The sequence below is a fragment of the Emydura macquarii genome, unplaced genomic scaffold (genome assembly GCF_026122565.2).
Source record: "Emydura macquarii macquarii isolate MOO-44397 ecotype Brisbane River unplaced genomic scaffold, CSIRO-AGI_Emac_v2 contig_2636, whole genome shotgun sequence".
NCBI lineage: Eukaryota > Metazoa > Chordata > Testudines > Chelidae > Emydura > Emydura macquarii.
Window position 1 is genome coordinate 876527 of NW_027132773.1, and position 22338 is coordinate 898864.

The following is a 22338-nucleotide window of genomic DNA, read 5'->3' on the forward strand; positions in this document are numbered from 1 at the left end:
GAGTATTTTTGAAGTAGAGCAAGAAGCCGAAGCACAGGCAACAGCGATGCCACCGAGGCAGCCCTGCTACAAGCCATCGAGCAAAACAATTCCCGATTGCTGCAGGCTGTAACGAATCATCTGCATTCCGTGGAGCACCAGTTCTGGTGCAGGGAAACAAGCACAGACTGGTGGGACCGCATTGTTATGCAGCTGTGGGATGATGATCAGTGGCTGCAAAACATTCGTATGCGAAAGGCAACTTTCCTGGAACTGTGCTCGGAGCTGGCCCTGTCCTGGAAGCATGTGAATACTTGCTTGAGACAAGCTATGACAGTGGAAAAGAGAGTCACCATCACTCTGTGGAAGCTGGCAAGCTGACTGTTACCGCTCAGTTGGGAATCAGTTCTGAGTCGGTAAATCTACAGTGGGCACCACTGTGATTCAAGTGTGCAGGGCCATCAATAGATTTCTGCTACGAAGGATAGTGACTTTGGGAAATGTGCAGGACATAGTGGAGGTGTTTGCCACGATGGGGTTCCCAAACTGTGGGGGGGCCATTGATGGGATGCACATTCCTATCTTAGCGCCTGCCCACCTAACAACTGAGTACATAAACCGCAAGGGGTACTTTTCCATGGTCCTGCAGGGGCTTGTGGATCACAGGGGTTGTTTCACCAACATCTATGTGGGGTGGGTTTGGGAAGGTGCATGACGTGTGCGTATTTCATAATTCGGGGCTGTTCTCTAATATGCAGGCGGGCACTTTTTCCCCAGACCAAAAAATTCAAATTGGGGGTGTGGAAATGCCCATAGTGATCCTGGGGGATCCTGCTTACCCCTTGCTCCCTTGGCTAATGAAGCCCTACACTGGGCACCTTGACAGTGACAAGGAGTGTTTTAATAACAGGTTAAGCAGTTGCAGAATGGTTGTAGAATGTGCCTTTGGGCATTTAAAGGGTAGATGGAGGAGTCTCCTCACTAGGCTGGACATGACTGAGAAGAACCTCCCTTCTGTGATATCTCTGTGCTGTGTTCTTCATAATGTGTGTGAAGCAAAGGGTGAGAGGTTCCCCCAGTGTTGGGCTGTGGAGGCAGAAAGACTGACTGCCAATTAGGAGCAGCCAGATGCTGAGCGCTTTGCATTAGGGAAGCTTTGAAAACCAGGTTCTGCAATGAGAGGCAGGATTGATTTCTGTTCCTGTATGTTGTTTGCCTTTGCTAAACATCCCCTCCCCAATCAATATCTGTACCCTCCAAATCCCTCCAGAACAAGATATGATTTAATAAAGAAACGTGTTGAAATGATGCTTAGCTTTATTTATGAACATTCAAGTCATGGAGGGAGACGGGGGTGTTCATTCACTGTCTCAAGGAGTAGGGTAGTAGCTTGCTCACCAGCTGTCAGTGTGGCTGCTGCTGCTTTCTGCTCACCTCCACCGCGGTGGAGGCGAGCATGTACTGCAGCCTGGCCAGTCTCCTCAGAGACCAGCTGAGGGCGGGGGAAGGGGGCGGGCATCAAAGCCCTCAGTCGAGGTTCATTATGGAGGGACTGCAGCGTGACTTTGTCCTTCCTCCACTCCTCGTAAAGCTCCACAAGCCTCCGCAGCATGTCTGCCTGGTCCCGCATGATTCACAGCATCTCCTGCGTGGTACTGCGATCATGCTCCATCATTTCTCTGTGAGTCTCCCTGTCCATATCCATATCCTGGGACAAGGTGAGCCCGCCACACTCTTTGCTCTGTCTCTGTGGCTGCTGAGGAGTTCATGAGCTCACCAAACATGTCATCTCTTGGTTTTTTTCCCTCTTTCTAATCTGCGATAGTCTTTCCGCAGCATTTCTTGAGGGTGGGGCCAAGGCCGAGGTGTCTACAAAACAAACAAAAAAAAATAAGGTAGCCACTGTTAACATAGTGAAGAAAATGATACAACTGCAACAATTTAGACAATAATTCCCTGCAACAATGTAGACAGTAATCCCCATGCAGTGCACAGGGCAAACACAGAGCCTCATTCCAGTCCTGACGTCCCAGAGGGATCTGCTCGCTGTGTCCTTACAGAGAGGCACTGCAAACAGTTTGGGGGGGGAGGGGGGAGGGAGTCTCTACTTGTATTTTAAACTCGTACAGAGAGGAACTGCAGAGAGTGTGGTGCGGGGTGTGGGGGTGAGCCTCTGCTTAAAACAAAGATTTGCTGGACGCGGCGGGGTTCCAACAGTGTTCCGCCATGATGCAGACTCCCTTGATTGCAGCAAAGTATCCTACCGTGGAGGGAGGAACAAGGTCACCCTCCCCTGAAAACTTTTGTGAAGGATAACAGATTACATTAATGAAAGTTTCCGTGAGATATCAACTGATGATAAACATAGCATTTCTCATCACATAAATAAACTGTTCCCTGGGTAACCCCCCAGTACCGTCAACGAAATGCCTGAAATCCCCTTCGTGCCCCGCCCCCCACCCCCTCCCACACACACACAATGGAAAAGGACAGAACTGCTAAGAAGAAAAAAAACTCACCAGATGTGCCTTCCACGGGATCATTAGTGCTGTCCTGTGTGCTGCTGGACTGCTCTGGGGTCAGGAATATGTCCTGACTTTCAGGAAGAGCAGACAGCACGCTCTCATGCACCTTGCTCTCCTCAGCCTCCTCCTCCTCCTCGTCCACGGAGTCCTCATCATTGTCCATAGACTGTGACCTAGCGGAGGTATCGATGCTGAGGGGTGGCACCGTGATGGGATCGCCACTGAGAATTGCATGCACCTCATCATATAAGCGACATGTTTTGGGTGAGGAGCCAAAACAGCTGTAAGCTTCCCTGGCTTTCTGATATAACTGGCGCAGCTCCTTGATCTTCACACGGCACTGCTGAGCATCCCTCTTGTGTCCCTTCTCCAGCACGCCCTGGGATATCTTCCCGTAAATGTCCAGATTCCTTTTCATGGCTCTGAGCTGAGCCAGAACTGACTCCTCGCCCCACAGCCCAATAAGATCTAAAGACCTCTGGTCGACTCCATGCTGAAGTGCGTTTGGGCTTTGCACTAGCCATGCGGAGAACAGTGACAAAGCTCTCTCCACGCTGGCAGCACAGGAAATGAAAATTCAAATCTTCCCAGGGCTTGAAGGGAGGGGACATTTCCTGGTAGCATGACCACGGGGCAGCACAGCGCGACTGTCCAGTGCGGTCAAAATGGGGCATTGTGGGATACCTCCCAGAAGCCAATAAATTCGATTTAAGTGGAGTTGTGTCTACACTGACACTAAATCGAATTAACAAATTTGATTTAGGTGCTATGCCACTTGCAGAGATGCTCTTATTAAGTCGATTTTAGAGACAACTTAATTCGAATTAACAGTGGTGCCAGTGTAGACGCAGGTGTACGTAAGTCGATTTAAGTGACTTTACGTCGACCTACGTCGCCAGCGTAGACCAGGCCTCAGTTTTCTAGCTGAAAGTGTTTCCGGCAGTTTGGTTTGTAGTGACTAGTCACTGAAAAGATTTCCTTTTCATTTTAACCAGTTAATTTTATATGGTATGTGTTTTTATTCTTGTTCCTTTTTTCCTTTAAGCAACGATTTAGGTTCTAATCCCACAAACACGTCTGCAAGTATTTAACATTGTTTTCAACATGACTACTCATGCTTAAAACATGAAAATCTGAAGGATTGGGGCCTCACACAAACAAAATTACTTCATCTCCACAGTCCAAATTTCTTTAAGTTCAAGGAATGCAGGATCAAGCTCTGAATGTCTCTTAAAGAATGACTTAATTTTGTAAATTATTCTGACTCAACTAGTTCTTTACGTTACACTAGGATTTGCTTGAAAATCAAAAGGTGTTTTTTTTAAAAATATTGCCACACAAAGCACTGTAATGTAATTTAGCTTGTACCTGTTTATCAAAGCTACAGCCTAACATTTGTTTTCCTTCTCATCTTTTTAAAAAAGAAAACGACATGCAAACAGGGCTGAATTTCCAGTTAGGCACACGAGGCATGTGCCTGGGGTGCCAGTGTCCTAGGGGTCCCTAAACAATGGTGTATTACCGCATGGGCCACTGGGCCCATGCTCAGGAGTCCCAGCACATATGGGGCCCCTGCACAACTGTCAGAGCTCTAGCCCCTCCCCCTGCTGCTCCTCTTCCCCCTCAGGCCCTGCACGCTGGCCTGGCCAGAAGCCGAAGCCCAGGGTTGAGCAATTTTTCCTCTGCCTGGAACTGGCGCCCTAGTGCCTCCCTCTCTAATTCCCTCCCCGTGTGGAGCTGGCTCAGCCAGCCCCTCTTTCTGCCATCGCCCCCCCCAACGCGGAAAACACGAAGGTCAGCTGTAGGCAGGGGGAAGTCTGAAGATGCTGTGCTTAGGGGCACGCAAGGTGTAAATCTGGCCCTGCATGCAAACTTCTCCTGGACATAGTTCCAATGAGAAACTGATAAGTGTGCCTAAACTATGTAAAACTAACAAAATTATTAAGTGAAATGCAAATAAATATGGTCTAATAATTCATATATGCTGCCTAATACTAGATACATTGACATATTAGACTACCAGGTTCTTACTTATGATTCTTTTGTAAAAAATTAATTAGTGAGAAAGTAAAAAGAGATTAAAATTATGAGTGTAGGGTGCACGTGACACCTCCATGTTAACTACAATATCAATAGCATATAATAAAATATATGATAATAATCAAAATGTTAACGTGTAGCAAAGAGACCACCAAGGCCCTCGTTCTACAAACACCTTTTTTGGAGGTTGCAAAACACTAAATTAACAACAACTGTGGTTTATCCAATCCACTACTTGTTATTTCTCTTTTAGAGCTTATCTAAACTTGTACCAGTTTAAATAAACTAGTTTAATTAAAGCAGTTTATATAAACTGGTGAAAATGCCTAGGGAGACACAATTATTGGTTTAAAACTGTTTAAATCAGGCTTGGCTTGCAAATTTATGGGGACAACAAAACAGCTGTAAACCAGGTCTAAATTAATTGAACAGTTTCAACACCCAAAGTTGCACCAATTTACTTAAACTGGTTTAAAAATCACACTTTTAGTTAAACTGATTCAACTTTGTATGTAAAAAGACTAACTCCTTTTTAATTACATAGTAATATAGGGAGAGGCAAATCTGACAGCTTTGGACAAGAGTAAGGGGCACATTAACTTCTTACGCCTGTATGTTCCATCTCCTCCTTGGCCATACCTATCCTTATTAGAACAACCATAGCTGGCATAGAAGTGTATGCAGAGGGACTCTGCAGCCCCTCCAGAGTCAAAACACATGAAGGTACCTGGCACAGCAGGAAACTGATTGAAATAAGATCTCCACACTTTAGATAACCATCTGAAAATTATGCTCCTCTCCTTGCTGAGAAGCTGCCAGGATTACTGCAAAGAGGAGAGGTTATGGATATGACTCAGGGTTACAGATGGCTGTGTTCTCTCCCACATGTCAACTGATGGGGCAGAATAGTAGTAGAAGGGCTGTTTGTCTGCAATGGGCCCAGCCATTGCGTGTTATAGCTTTGTTTTGTCAAGCTAAGATTAAGCTCATCATGCTTGTTTAGTAAGTGAAAATTCAATATGGTTATTTTTACTGGTTACATATGTTTTCTATTAGTAACTGTTTAAATTGCTGCAATATTTGAAAATAACTACTTGTAAATAGTTAATCCATATAATTTAATGAAGTCTAAAAAACCTTCCAAATTAGTTATGAACCAATCTTGTCCAATAACCTATTAAACAGAATAACTAAGTGCAGACTATCTAGACAGGTGGATAATAAAATAAAGGGAACAAATACACACACACACGCTCCCTTCTGATAAAAGTAGTTTTACTTGTGGCTTTTTGTCACAAAATTATGTAAGCTATTTATGCCACAGGACATGATATAGAATGATAGCTGCCAGTCTAAGCTGACAAATTCAAAAGGCCCATAAATATTAGCTGTAAGCACCTCATACAGAGATGGCTCTGATACAGAACAGCAGTATCTTTTCAAAAACTGAAAATATTATCCCTGCTTTCAGTCAATTTTAACTACAATCATAACCATTTTTTTTTTTTTTAATAAGGGCACTGATATTTTGACCTTTTCAAGCAAAAGGGGGCAGGAAACTTTCCATGCCATCCCCACTCAAACAAGAAGGTGATTATTGTAAAAAGTTGTCTGATGCACGTTCTTCACATAAATCTATATAATTTACTGGAATCTGATGTCTCAGCCTGTACAGATTCTCAAATTCCTATACACAAAATTCTCTTTTTTCCTCATGATTTTCTGGGTGTTATTTGCAACTGAAAATCACTATACACATAGGCAATTTTCCCACTTACCAAAAACATACTTATTAGAGTATCAAAGTAGCAACACTATGGTTCAGGAGAAGACGGCATCCCCTTCTAAATACTATAGTCAATCATTCATAACTTTCTCAAAAGATATTCTTTCTGGGCAGAAATCTTTCATTACTGGTTGCAAAGATTGATTTTTAAGTTCAAACTAAACTATATAGGTATTTTTGAGTTTTAGGGAAATAAAATAATACATCCTACTTTTTTTTCCTTTGCAATTATTGTTCAGTAGTTATTTTGCTTTGATGCTTTAAATTTGGCACATACATACTGGAATCTTATGAAGAATTGGTTAATCCAGGCAAAATAAAGAGGTCTTAAAGTTGGGGTTAATTGCATTTGCACTCACTTTACACCACTCTTGCTGTGTAAAGGGACCTTAAAGTGGCCTTAGTGTTAGGACCTAGTGGAGACAAGACAGTTCGTTGTTTTCACATGAGTTAACATATTAAGTTAAAGACTGTAGGAGAGTTTAGGGTTAACATTGACCTGCTAACACTTGTTAAAATGACAGGTCACCTTATCTTCACTTGGATGTTACCTTGTGTGTGTTGCTACGTTAGCTAAGACAAGTTAAGAACACACCCTTTTTCCAAGTGAAGACGAGGTCTAAATGAGAATCAGGCCTGATCACTTGAGGTGCTGAGCTCCTACTCCTAAAGCTCTGAACAGCCTCGACTCCAATTGAAATCAGTAGTTGTGGATTTTGGGCACCTTGCAGGGGGAACTTGGCATCTTGCAAGATTACAGCCATGCGTCGAGCATCCATCTGGAAAGAAGTGTATTGATGCTAACAAACACATGGGCCTTGTCTATATGCAGTTTTTATAACCATTTACCTGTTTTGGTTAGAGGCGTCATTTTTCCACAGAAATGGTTAAATTAGAATAGAATAAAGCTGTCTTCTACTGGTATAGCTTATTTCCTTCCCCTACAGAAATAGCAATACCAGTATAAGGCACATTTATACCAGTTAGGACTGGTTGACATGTTTCAGACATGTTTTTCCATATAAAATGTTGTTTTGGCAAAATGAAGATGTTTTGCGGGAACATCAGTTTCAACAATTTTTTTCTAAATTTTTGGTGGGAAAATTTCAAATTGAAACAAGTCAAATGTAAAAGAAATATTCTATTTAAATGTTATTCAACCATTTTAAATTGGATTTGCCATTCTGTTTCAATTCAGTGTGGGAAAAGATTGTTTCCGCACCATGTACTTTCTGATTGGTCTGCCCTGCCACATGTTTTCATTGGATGAGTGCATCCGTTAACACTGAGGATGTGAGACTGGTTTGTTTTACCCACATGCAGCATCACACAGCGTTAGCAGCAGCTTTGTTAGTGTTCTGGCTCAGCTGTGGGGATTGCGTGAGGAACGTGCATCTTTGGTGAAAGGAAGCAGGGATTTCCAGGTACTGTGACTCTCCCTGACCCTCATAGCTGCTGGGTGCTACAGTGAAGCAGGACATATTCATTGATTTTTGTCTCACCAATCCTGACTTTCCCTCCCTGTTCTGACAGATGAAAAGAGAGAAAGAGTGGAAGCAATTCAGGTCAGACTTGGCAGATGTCTGACTCTTTTGTCTGACGCTGCTCCACTATAAGTAACACCGCATCATCCCTCACACAGCCATCATCTGAGAGCTCTGTTAGTGACACCAGCAGACCCCCCCGCCCCCCATGAGGCTACACAGAAGCAGCACTCTTCTATGCAGCAGTTTAGGGTGGGGGGGAGGAGAGAACGACCTGCTCTTGAGAGATTTGGGTTTGCTCAGTGGAGAAACTGTGGTGGAAGCTCTGCAACATGAACCCAAGGAAGTGAAGAGAGGGAAGCAGATGGCCATGACGAGTCAGCAGCCTGAGACAGACAGCTCCTCCAGAGAGGAATATTCCCCTGGGGCACAATCGAAAAGTCAGGGTCCAGGAAGTGGAAATGATTAAGATTTAGCACCACTTCAGTTAGTTTTGCACCTCCTTCTGAATCACGTGAGGTTGATTCCTGTTTTAGAGGTGCCCCGAACAGGCTATTGCCCAAGCACCAGCAGCTACAGCTCCCGCTAAAACCTTGCTCCATTATTTCACCTCTACAAAGGATGTGGTTGGTAGTCATGGCTCCCATGTTGTGGGAAAGATCACTGCCCCCATCTTGCTGGACATGGGTTTGGAGAGAATACTAGGGGGGACAGTGTTCCCACCATGCATTTCTCTCAGCAGCAACTATCAACAGCTGAGAACAGTCCCAGTCTTTTGAATTTCTCCTCATATGGAAGCTTAATCATTTTTGTTGCCCTTCTCTGTACCATTTCCATTTCTTATATATCTTATTTAAGATGGAGCAACCGAACTGTAAACAGTATTCAAGGTCTGGGTGTACCATGGCTTTATATAGAGGCATTAGGATATTTTTTTATTTATTATCTAAATCTTCCCTAATGGTTCCTAACATTCTATTAGCTTTTTTGCCTGCCACTGCTGTTTTCAGAGAACTATCCACGATGACTCCAAGAGCTCTTTCTTGAGTGGTAGCAGCTAATTTAATCCCAACTATACACACAAAATGATGGGGTTTATGTTTTCCAATATGCATTACCTTGCAGTTATCACCACTGAATTTCATATGCCATTTTGTTGCCCAGTCATCCAGTTTTGTGAAATCCCTTTGTAACTCTTCGCAGTCTGCTTTGCACTTAATTATCTTGAGTAATTTCGTATCATCTCCAAATTTTGCCACCTCACTGTTTATGCCTTTTTCCAGATCATTTATGAATATGTTGAACAATACTGGTCACAGTGCAGATCCCTAGGGGATACTGTTGTTTACCACTCTCCATTCTGAAAACTGACTAATTATTCCTATCCTTTGTTTCCTGTCTTTAACCCATTATTGACCCATGATAAGATCTTCCCTCTTATTCCAAGACTCCTTATTTTGCTTATGAACCTTTGGTGAGGGCTTTGTCAAAGGCTTCCTGAAATTCCACTAGATAACCCTTGACCACGTTTGTTGACTTCCTCAAAGAATTTTAGTAGATTAGCGAGGCATGATTTCCTTTTACAAAAGCCATGTTGACTTTTCCCCAATAAATCATGTTCATTTATGGCTTGGTCTACACTACAGCTGTAGCATGTACACTAATGATGTCAGTGTACACATGACAGTCTTGCTCCCACCGATATAAGTGACCTACCACACTGACATTATAACAACTCCACCTCTATGAGAGACGTAGGAATTATGTCAGTGTAGTTAGGGTGACAGTGTCCATGTGGACACTGCGGCTTACTTACATTGGCTGTTGGCTGTCACTCTCATCAATTTCCCCGCTCCATGCTGGGGATCATTCCGCCACGTGTTTCGGTGATGCCTATTCGATCAATACCCTCAATCACCTACCTTAGTGTTTAGACAGCTAGCATTTGTATACAAGCACTTATAAAATTTGTCATATTTTATTTGTCTGCCTTTATTTGATGTAATTGAATGGGACTCTCTTTTATTTAACTGTTTCTCTTCAGTTCCTACATGTGCTTTATCTACTTCTATCCTCTCCTTTTTACTAGGATAGAGAGAATCCCCATTAACAGATCCTCCTCATGGGCTCTCTCTATTGGAAACGTGTGCTCCTCCACAGCTGGCAGCTTTCCTCTAAGCCCTTAGTTTAAAAACACCTCTATGACTTTTTTAATGTTACATGTCTGCAATCTTGTTCCATTTTGGTTTAGGAGGAGCCCATCCTTACTGTATAGGCTCCTCCTTTCTCAAAAGTGCCTAATCAGCTGAAACCCCTTCTCCTTATAGCATCGTCTCCTCCATGCACTGAGATTCTGCAGTTCTGCTTGTCTACCTGGCCCTGCACATGGAACTGGAAGCATTTCAGAGCATACTAACATGAAGGTCCTGGATTTTAATCTCTTACCTAGCAGCCTAAAGTTGGCATCCAGGAGCAATCTCCTACCTTTTTCTATGTCATTGGGACCTACATGTACTAGTAACAGTACTTGCAATATATGCCCTTAGTGAACAGGACGCTGCACTTTCCATGAGTGGGTCTGAAGAATAGTACACATCTTGGAGAAGCTGCATGCTATCACAGAAGACTAAGGCTCCATGTGCTGTCTATTGGAATTGTCACACTGGACTATGGATTAAATCAGAAAATCAGCACAACATGGTGGCTTCTATCACATCACTTGCCTCACTACTGTCTTAATCTAGTTATGAGGAAATTTCTGGAAGTGATGCCCATCTGAAGACATTGTTATCAATAGCTACATTGCTGTCAATAGCTAATTGTTGTGGCTACTTCAGCTGGTTCTGCTCAGCACAGTGCACAGTTAGAAAGCTGCAGGCCTCAGTTATCTGCAGGCTTAACTTAGTCTCCCTGTCCTGCAACCAGATGGAGCAGGAGCTGGTCACCAGGTGGAACTTCACCTTTTACATGCTGAAGTACCTGTATGAGCAGAAAGCAGCAGCACAAACATTGTACATCCATGGTTCCACACAAGCGCAGACCAGCCTCTGCTTGTCTCCCTCCCACTGGTGCTCACAAAGAAGCTAACTGACATCCTACAACACGGATGAGGACACAAAGCTGGTCAGCAAGGATGATGTGGGGATCAGCCAAGTAATTCCTTCACTGCCAGTGGGAGATAAAATTGACAAACATGGAGAACCTCTTCCGTTAGCAGAGTGACAGTACCGGAGAGGCCCTGGTACGAATCACGCAGTCTGCTCTTTTGGAAAATTTCCATCTCCGAGGCAGCCAGGGGAAGGAGCACTACTCGCTGTCAACATATTGAGTTACCTATTTCAAAAGTATCATGGCTCCCTTCCTCTAAGGCAACAGGGAGGCAGATATACTGCACTAGAAAAATCAATGGACAGACATTGCCATGGCCCTCAAGATGTGGGCAGCAGCATCTTCACCACCAGAAATCAACACTGTAGCAAATACTATAGCAGGAGAGTAGTACCACCAGGGTACAAAGGGAGAAAGCAATAAGTCCTTGGGATTTTGTTCTGGTCAATCTTGCCTCCTCCCTTTTTGGGGAGGAGTGCACGGCTATCGTGGTGCAGAGGAAGGTGGAAGGGTATCCAACATATCAGACAAGCACCCACTAACTCAGACCTTCTTCATTACTGGCAGCTGAAGGGAGATGTGTGGACAGCATTGCATCTTTTGGCTGTCTCCCACTTCCCTTGCCCGCCATCAAGCTTCTCAAAGTACTTCTTTAGCACAGCAGTCACTATACTCTCCAAGATGTGCACATCTGTCTACAGGGAACGTGAAGAGGCTTTCATTCATCCACATGAATAGATATCAGCTTCCTCAGAAACATCCTTCATGGAGCATGCCAGCAGCAGCCTGATGGAAGACCCTGAGGCTATGGCGGTGGGGAGGGGGGGGGAGAGGAGAAGGAGGAGGACACTGAGACTTTCCATGTCCCACTAGTCACTGCATTCAGAATGTCCACTATTGGACTTGCTGTTCTGAGTTTACAAAAACTGAAATGTTTCATTCAGAAAATGTCATTTTGTCATTTCCACATTAAAGTATTTAGAATATTTTCATATGTGAAATATTTCATTATTCCAAAGTCTTGTCTTGACTGGGAACGAAAACAAATGTTGAAATATCATAATTTCACATGGGATGGAAATTCCATTTTGTGACCAGCTCTAATATTGCTATAACTGCATCCACACAAGGCAGGTTGCACTGCTTTAACTATATCAGTATAGTGAAAGCTGTACAATTTTTTCATGTACACAAGGTGTAAAGGGAGCTAGTTGGACTGTGCCTTAATTCAGATCCTCCTCACCCCTGACCAACTCTTCTCTTTCCTTTGCGCCTCTCCCACAACAAACTAGAGCTGAGCTGATTAAATCCATTAATTCAGATTGCAGCTGTTCTGGGAATGCAGTGAAACCTTCAAAATGTGCAAAATTTAAAATACTCACCAGAGGGCCTGCCTGCCAGACCTCCTAAAATGCTTCAGATGCTAACTCACGCAGTATTTCTGACAGTGTCAGAAATGACCCAGTGGCCCTTTTGTTGTCCCTACTGCCTCTGCCAAAATTTGCAACTTCCAAGGTCTAACAAACTTGTTTTGAATGTCCACATTCAGTATCCTTTCCCAAAGAGAAGTGCAGCCTGACTCCCAAGCCAGCTGTTAGACCTCTCAAACCTATACAACCCTCTTCCTCCGGTTGCAGAATTGCTTCTGGACAACTTCCAGTGACAGGACTACAACAGGACTCCTCCTTTTGCACTGTCAAAACTCTCCTTGATCCCCCACAAATGAACAAGCCTGGAAACTGCCTCCTTCAGACTCAGAACACTTCCTGGAGCAACAAGCACATCATCCTTGTATCAGCTGCAGAAAACCTCTTAGGATTCCTACGGGAGCATCAATCCAGTCACACTGCAAATACAATGGGTACAGTGTGGCATACGTATAACATATCCAGAGCTGATGTCATCATTTTTATTGAGGTATAACTCAAGACCCTACTATACTAGACATTGTAGAAACACGCAAGATACCAGCCCTGCCCTGATTGAGCATACAATCTAATTTGAAACAAGACACAACCAGTGAGTGAGGGATAGGGAACGACAAGCATCAAGACAATAGATCATCATCACGTTGATTAGCTATGCACACCACTTTATGGCTCTGAATCATTTGAAAGTTGTTTTAAAAGTATAGGTGACAGCCATCCCTGATGATTGCTCACTATAGCCATCATTAGTTTGTTGCTTTCTTGTCTTGTCTTGTCTTGGCATCTCGGTCTTAAGAAAGAGTATAGTAGCTTTTTGGATTAGGTGAGGGCAAGCATTCTGTGAGTATGGGGCAGCAAGGAAGAAACTGTGCAGCTGATCTTGGGATAAACTGATAAATGAGTTTTCAAGGCTGGCATCAATGGCAGAGAGAAGGAGGTGTGAGTGAAAGTGAGAATGTGAGAGTGGTAGTTATTTTGCCTGATCAGCTCCCTCTGAAGTCAATGGGAATCTTGCCACTGACCTCAGTGCGAGCTGGATCAAGCCCTGAGGGACAATGGCAGATAAGAAGAGTGAGGCAGAGTGTGAAGAGGCTTGAAGTCTTGCAAAGTATTTCACTGTGGCCAACTTAATGCTGCTGTGGGAAAATTAACATCTGCATTTCCTGACCTGTGTGTGTCTAAATTTCAGAATGCAAATTGCACTGGTCCCAAACCCAGTCCTAGACTAGTGCCAAAAAACAAGCTAGATCATGGGAGCTGTAATAAAATATTAAGGTCTAACAGATCATGAACAATCAGGGCTAGAAACACATACCTTATACCACTAGAAAGTTGGGATTCTCATATTTCCACTGCTATACACCATTCATTTCTAGCCCTGCAGGTTGCTAAGCTCTAAGGTACTATTACCCCTTACTGAGCTGTAAAAGAACAAAAAGGAAAAGAGAAGCACACACAGGCTTGGCTATTTCCTCCTTCCAGTTCTATTTACTCTGGAAGGAAACCCATAGGCTAGACCTCTTCTGTATTGTGAATTGGGTCAATTCTTCCTCTATTGCCCATGCATGAGGGGGATGTATGGCTCCTTCTAATCCTATCATTCAACTCCCCAACTTTTTCTTCATCCACTTCAATTCTGACATACATTCAGTAGCAGATACAGCATGAGCTGTCAGGGATAGAGAGGAATGTTTCCTAATATTTGCAAGATGGTATTCCTAACTGCTTTCAGGTGATAAAAGTCATTGGCTTCTAACTCTAGCTGTTCTCAAGATAGTGGTTGCTACAATCATGTCAGAATTGAAGCAGGGAGGAAAAAGCAAGATGGTAATCCAAATAATACTCCAATATCTAGCAATCTACCAGGGCTAGAAACATGTTGGCAAATCAATACAAAGATTTTGGGGGACACTAAATGTTTCTTAGCACTGGCTGTGGACAAAAGCTCAAATTCTAGAATTCGTAATCTTAATATTACATTACTTCATATTTTGCATTTATTATTTTACAGATTTTACATTTAGCAGGTGTTTTCCTACAAATATATTTTATTTAGCTTTCACCATTCTATATAGGGAATTGTATTCATACAATAATTTAGCATGTGATCTCAGATATATAATAGCTGCTTTAGAACATTTTTCTGTTTAAAAGGTTTTTCTTTGCACCATCTAACTTTTCTGAAAAATACCTGGCTCTCTTTCCCCTCCTTTGTCCTCCTTCCTCCCCTAAATCATCTTTCTTGCAGTTCATTTTCAAACAGCTGAAATTGGGCACAAAGCAACTAAACAATTACCTAGGATCAAGTCTGAGAAACAGTTCAGGAAAACATATGTATGCTTTAAGAGATTCCACTGTGAGGAAAGTTTATTTTTACCTGATTTGTTAGACACCCATATAATTGCCTCTGATGAGACGTGGCTCCTATTTCCTACTGCAATTGTTAGTGGAATCTGCCACAAGTAGCTGCAAGACAAAGGAGGGGGATCTAAGAACAAAAATACTGAACTGAGTCTTCTCACTTACAGCAATCAGGGATCACATCAAAGAAATCAAAACACAATTTCAAAAGCAGTGTAAAGATTTTAATACTAACACGTTACTTTGATTTTAAGATGAATATGATAGTGGTAACAAACCAACAAAAAAGTCATTCATCTGAAAAAGGATACTGAATTAGGTTTTTCACAGGCTACAACACAAGAGATTTTTTCCACAAGGTTTCCAGTACGAGGTTTTTATAAAAGAAGAAAGAATGATGTCCCATAAAAGGAAAATCACCATCCATCCATTCATTCACTCTTGAAAAGAGAAACCTCAGGGCAAAACATGCTTTGGTTTAGATGGTCTGCTAAGTTTAAAAACAACCTAAAAGCAGTGCCACTCATTTAATGTAACTTCTTAACATATTGCAGTAGGTTTTCATTACTGGTAGATTATGACTATAAAATTAATGGGCCTACTCTTCTACTGACTTGCCCCTTGTGTTGTCATTTATGCCTGGACAAATAACCATTTAGATTTGGACACAAGCTGTTGGCAAAGGTGTAAGGGAGGGGAGAATCAAACCTCAGCATATTCAACCATATTAGTCATGTAGAATAAATGTCAGTAATTCATCTAAGATCTTCATAACCTTTTATCCTACTAAAGTGAAATTACTGTACATTGGATATCGTTTTTGGGGAGATGGAAAGGATTCCTTCAGGATGTCATTATCACCCCTACTTTCAACCACCCAAACTAAAAACCCTTCCTCCGTCTTGGGAAAGTTATGTATGTTTCCCCTCCAGAGCTTCCCTCCAGGTGTGATTTTTAAATCAATTTAGTTAAACTGATGCAAATGTGTGTGGACAAGCACTTAACGTCTGAATCAGTTCCACAACCACTCGTACATATCATTACAAAATTAGTTTATATTTAGAAGTTTTGAACTGCAAACATCCCTCCCCCAAGATATGCTCATTCAGAAGCTTGTTCTACATAACTATATGCAATACTTAAATGTGTAACAACAGCAATAAACATGTCAATGCTTGCAAATGACTAATGATCTGCCAGGAAACATGTCATACAGTGCTGAAAATTACATGCATCATGCAGCTAGAAATGGTAGACATAAAAAGGAATCTGAGGGATTCTCTACACAAGAAGGTAAGGTGGTCTGTGAGGGTCTGATTTCTAAAATGCACTAATGTGTTGTGCATTAATTGGTCCGTGTAGATCCTGCTGGTGTGCTTTAACTTACTGCTGTTTGAAACAGTACTACGTTAAAGTGCACTAGGGAACCTTAGTGTGCAGCCGTAGGGTCTACACAGACCAATTAATGCACACGTTAATGCTTTGTAGAAATCACATCCCCAAGAATGCAATACCCCATTGTGTAGACAAGTTCTAAGATATTTCTGTTGCTCCACTGTCCTCAGACTGCATCAATTATGGATTGTTTTATTTCTTTGCTTGTTACAATCCAAAGGCCTGATTCAGCAAGTACTAATGCACATGAGCAGTTTTACAAACTTGATTTCTCACATATGTAAGAGTTTGCAGCATCCAAATTACCCAAACCTAAATAGGCAGTACATCTGGGAGAATACTACTCCAAAACATAGCTATTCAATGGGAGGAAGATACTTAGAAAACAGCAGTGCTGGAAGAACTGGGAGTGACACTGAAAGGCAAACTAGATATGAACAGTGTGTTGTGGCAACAGAAAAAAACAAAAAAACCCCAACAAAACATGATTTTGAGCTGTGCAGGTAATGACACCATGCCAGACAGCAGGGAAATCATAGTCCCTGTCCAGCAGCCAGATTCTGATATCCTTACTCATTTTGAATACAAACCTACTCTATGAGTGGTCCCATTGAAATTAAAGAGATCACTCATGGAATAAGGTGCTAGTCAGTATGAGTAAGGCTATTAGAATCTGGCCTTAAGTGACTGGGAAATACCAGACCTTTTAAAAATAGGCTCAGGTCTGGATACCACCGTATAAGAAAGACATTGAAAACCTGGAGAGAATTCAGAGAAAAGCAATGACGCTATCTGAGAATCCAGACCCATTGATATATGAGAAAAGATTAAATATACTTCATAAATATTGTTCTTGTAATAACTCTCTCAATGTCAAGGCCCAATGACAATAACAAATTTAAAACAGCAAAAGAAAAAAAACTGTCACACATTAATTTGGCTGACTTCTAAAAAAAATTCTCAATATTTTAAGAGGATATTTTATGTAACAGATTTTAAACTGATTATAATTTTTGTATACAAATAGATTTAATACCCTGTATTATTCTATTCATGTAAATGTTATGCTTTTACTCAAAGGTTTGGATATCAGCAAAGCACAAAAATCTCAGCAAAAATATTTAATAATGTAGCTATTTCAGAGGTTTATTTTAATTTTATGTCAAAAAGAACATGTTTGTATTGATGAGGCGACACACCTGATAGTCTTACATCCCAGTGCTGTTATAACTCTTGAAATTAATGAGTACCATTCAGACATGTGGGGCCAGCGATCACGCCTAGAGAAAAACCCTTGGGAAAAAGGGTCATTCTTCCTGTATAGCACCAGTCCTCTCCTTTACCTGTCCTGACAGACTCTCTGTGGGGGCTCCACAAAGTTTGAGGGCAGGAAAGAGGGAAAAAACAGGAATGCTGTTGTGCTCCCTGCCTCTTCTCTCATCATCCACATATAGCCAAGCTGATGTCTGAGGAGATGTGTGGTCTGTGGCTCCTACTGAGGCAAAAGCAAAAGCCACATAACTCCTGAAAGGGGATTCAAACTGTGAGGATGTGGGCCAGAAGAGTGACACACAGGCACAGCAATCTTTGGAGAATAATCTTATATCTGTGGGCGGCCTCTCTTCTGTACAGATGCTCAGGTGGGTTCAGACTTCTTCCACTGCCTACTTCACAGGCCTTCCAAATCACCTCTTTGACAATCTGTTTCCCATGTAGATGACAGGTTTCTTCATAGGATCTGAACAGTGTGGGTGTTAATAAATAAAAGTCAAGTAACCTAACCTCTCCCATCTCCAGCCTTTGCCCTTGTATATATACAATTAACCCTTACTGACCTACATGCTCGGCCGCTTCCTCGTTCCTGCTCTTTTCCCCTTTACTGTTCTATCAGCCTGGGCCAGCTCTTCCACCACGCCCCAAGCAAGGCAGACATATGTAATTCCTTCTTGCATGGTTTCTCATCAACAGCTTCTCTGAGGGACACATACTGAGTCTTCCAGCTGTTTGCCTCCACCTGTATAGTTGTAGGACCCTGGTGAATTCCTCTCTTCTTCTCTTTTATCTCATTTTTTTAGGGATGAGTGGGTCGGAGGAGATGGAAGCTTCTCTCTTATTTTCCTCATTTGTTGTATGAGAAGGTGCCCACTAAGATTTTGTTGTGATTAGAGCAGCACCAAAATACTCTATGCAATATATGTTTCCCCTGTGGGAATTCCCCTCAGGAATACTGCTCTGGCTGCCTCTCAGCTACCAATTGCAGTGAAAAATTGGAACCTGTCCTTGAAGACAAAGAGACTAGTCCAGAAGGACTTAAAACAAGTCAACTGGTTCTTCCACTCATAACCATATGCCTGTAGGTATAGGACAACTGTTAAGGCAGCATGTTCAGATCCTTGGGAAAATGGAGGGTTATAGCTATCAAACTATCAACTCACACCTGATGATGAAAAGCTTTGGAGGGACCAGCACATAGCCCCTCTTGGGTAAAAAAAATGGTCATCTTGAGATGGGATTGAAAGCAGATCAGTGAAGTGTGGGGATCCTCAGGGTTATAAGAGGGACTTAAAGGAACCTCCTGTGAGGATGAGGTAGAGATAAATTTGAAATTGGACTGGACGTGGGTAATATGTGATGGAACTGTAAAGTGCATAATGTCACGCATTCATGAATATCTTGAAGAGATGCTTGAAAAATGGGAATGTCATGGAGCGTTAATGTAAATAAACGTGTTATTGGTACACCAGGGTATTATTCTTGGAAGTAGTTAAAATCAGGTTGTAGTTAAATTCACAATTAAAGGGAATGTACTGCCACTTTGTGTTTGGTGGCACCACTTCAACGCATAATACAGAAACACATTATCTGCAGAATAATTCAGAGAGACTTGTTTGCTATAGTAATACAATTTAGTAACTGCTGAGAAGCAAACAATACCAGAAGCTAGCTAATTATGCCATGCTTGGATTATACAGATTTGTCTTGAGTGTTACACTATAATTACATATCCAATATTAGTGTACTTCATCTCACTCAGAAAAAGATCATATTTGTGATGGGTACTTACTTATACCTTAACTTTTACCAAATTAACTAACCGAGATCCCTCTATTGACAAATTCAGAGACTATAAATCATCACACAAACATGATGCTTCCAGTTCCTATCTATGATTAATAGTAAATTGGATTTCCAACAGAATAGTTGGCTGGTTTCTTTGGAAAAGCCAAAAGAGGGGCAGTAGTTTCTTTGCTGACATTACAAAATTCTCATGATCATTATAGAGGCAAGCTTTCTGGGTTTCATATTTTGCACAAGTCTTGAACTACTACTTTACATTAATTAACCTTTTTTTCCTGCAATTTAAACTCCTTTTTCAAGATGTATTTTCCCATTGACTTCAATAGGACCAGGATTTTGCACATGTATACTATATTCACATTTCTCCCTCTCTGATCCTTTCTTCCAGTGTCATTTTTAGGTTGGAAGGATTAGAGTTTTGTTGGTAAATGTCAGTAAACGCCTACTTCACTGTACACACACAAACCAGTGAAAAAACATTTCCATCAATACTAATCATATACAAATGCAAAGTTTAGAAAGGAAAATGCTGCTTGAGAACTTATTAGACTTTGTTTTAATAATTTTTGCTTTGTGTATTTTTGACGTGATGTTGACAATAAGTGTTTTAATGGCTATAAAGCTTTAACTTTTTCAATCTCAATATCTACTGTTATTAAATAATTAGTCTGACCTCCTGCATTGTCTGATCCCCACTCCATAATTACTTGCAACTGTGAAAATTTAAAATGGATAAAAATTGAAGAAAATACTTAAAACCCATAATTTTACATAACTTTGAAAATTTAAATCAACACAAATCTGAAAAAAATGCTTAAAAACAAACATCTATATTATCCATCAAAGTTATAAAAAAATAAAAATTGAACTCTACCACGCCTAATCATTTTGGATTTGTTTTTTGCTCTGGATGCTATTTTATTATGCACTTTATTTTTCATTGGATTTTTTTCTCTCTGTACCTCTCTGACCCCTTAACAGACCACCACAGCTTTCAAAGTCATTATATTTGAGTGGGTTCAGAATTAGTTAAACAAATTCACCCTTCCCCAATCATAATAGACAGTTCAATGAATATGACTGCTCAATATTCAGAGGCATAGGATTCTAGGTTGCATTGATGAGAGCACTGTAATATACAATTGCCTTAAGTACATCAGTGATCTGCACCTAACGTACTGCATTCATTGTTGGTCGCCTCCTTTAAAAAGGACATTCCTGAACTTCAAAAGATCTAAAAAAAACTAGTAAAGTGACAAGAGGCTGGAGGGGCTAAGATATAAGAAAAGATTTAAAATCTTTGTTAACTTAATTTTGAGAGACGGGAAGTACAAGATGGTATGATAGAGGTATACAAAAACATAAATGGTTTAGGAAAAACGGACTGAGTTTTCATCTATCCTAACAAAAGAAGAATAAGAGGACAAATAAATTGACAGGCAGCAGGTAGAAATCTGTGGTATTCTCTCCCACAGGAAATTACTGAATTTAAGTTTAATGGTATTTTAAAAAGGATTGGAGATTAAAATGAACACATAAATCGCAAGCATACTAGTAATAAAAGGAGCCAGTATTTATAGTAGTTAGAGCAACAGATGGGGAAAGCACAACTGGGCTGAGTTCTCAACTCTGCGGCCAACTCATCATGTGAACTTGAGAAGGTGACCAGCTTCCAAACTTTCAAGAATGAGGACTGATTTTGGGGTCTCAGTTTTGGGACTCCCAATGTGAGACACCAACAGGCTGATTATCAGAGGATAAAGTTCCACATGACCTCAAATGAAGCTATGGCTGCCTGGCACTGCCTGACATCAAGCTCATGCTGTTCCAAATTGGGATTGCAGAAACTGTGGCCTCCCAAAGCCAAATGTCATTGCTGAAAATGTTAGTTTTCACCTCTCTGTGCTTAAGACCCTAGGCCTTTTCAATGGAGATAATAATACTTACCCATCTTTGTCAAGCATTTTAAGATCCTAATTATCTAAGCCTTACATCATCCCCTTGAAGTACAATCCCAATTATCCAAATTGCCTGGGGGACAATTTTGGATAATTGGGAGACAGAATAACCGAGTGTGGAGCCATTAAGCAGCGAGGTGACCTCGCCTGTGGCCAGGGATTCGTCTCTGTTGTCCTCCTCCTCGCAGTCCTGGCCAGGAATCTCTGCTCTGCCTTGCTCACTCACTCCCATGGCAGTGAGGCTGCAGAGAACTTCTCATTCTGCCACAGCGGCCATTCAGCAGCCAGGTGGCCTATTCACAGTGAGGGGCTCAATCTTCTTCTCCTCAGAGTCCTGCCTAGGGGTCTCTGCTCTATTATCTGAACCTCCATATTATCTGAATCTCTTTGTCTTGTGATGGGGCGTATAAGTCTCACACCGGGGAACTGATGGTTAATGAGCAGTTCTGGACCCAGAAGGTCCCGCTCAGCTGCACCTGCTGGAAATGCTCACAACAGAGGCAGGGTTCAAAAGGGAGTGGTCCAGCTCAGTCAGGAAGGACAGATCAAGAGAGTAGCCCTACATTGGTAGCTGCTGCAGAGAGGCTGTAGGAGCTCCACACCATCTGGACCTGACCCTGCTGCCGAGCTGCCAAAGGCCCCCGTGGAGACCAGGAACAGAGGCCCATGGGTGAAAGAGGAGCCTGCAGATCACTGCCAGTAAGAACCCCCTAGGAGTTCATAGGCCAACGCTTGTTGTGGCTTCGAAGGGGGAAGAGGTCATGATAGGAAGTGGCTCAGGGAGCAGGCTTGGTGGTGTCCGCATCTCAGGCCACATATCCGACCAGTCAGTCATAGGGCAGTAGGTTGAAAACTGGTGGAGCAGGGAGGGCCCAGGTTCCCCCAGCAATGGCTGTAGACTTTTGCCTCTGAGTGATACTGCCACAAAGTGATACTGCTAGGCTCGGACACCAAACTCCCCTGAAAACTGATGGAGAAAGCAGGCATCAATTCAGTCCCAATAGAAGGAAAGCAGACCTACTGACAAAACCAGCCCAAGGGAGACCATGGATACAGAAAAGCCGATTAAATGGATGGTAGAGAGCCAACAGCAGCAGGGGGCTAAGCAACAGCAGTAACAGGGTCTGCTACTGCAACAGATAGTTGCCCCGCAGCAACAACAAGTGGCCCAACTAAAGCAGCACCAGATACTCCAAG

The 22338-nt window shown here is 42.1% G+C and overlaps 1 protein-coding gene across 2 annotated transcripts in view; it reads right to left on the reverse strand.

Moving 5' to 3' along the window:
• TRHDE (thyrotropin releasing hormone degrading enzyme) overlaps positions 1 to 22338 on the reverse strand; it is a 288144-nt gene that overhangs the window by 56951 nt on the left and 208855 nt on the right. For both annotated transcript variants that reach the window (XM_067564009.1, XM_067564010.1), the window contains exon 10: positions 14727 to 14815. In XM_067564009.1, coding sequence (XP_067420110.1) covers positions 14727 to 14815 — 89 coding nt within the window. The remainder of the gene's footprint in view (positions 1 to 14726; positions 14816 to 22338) is intronic.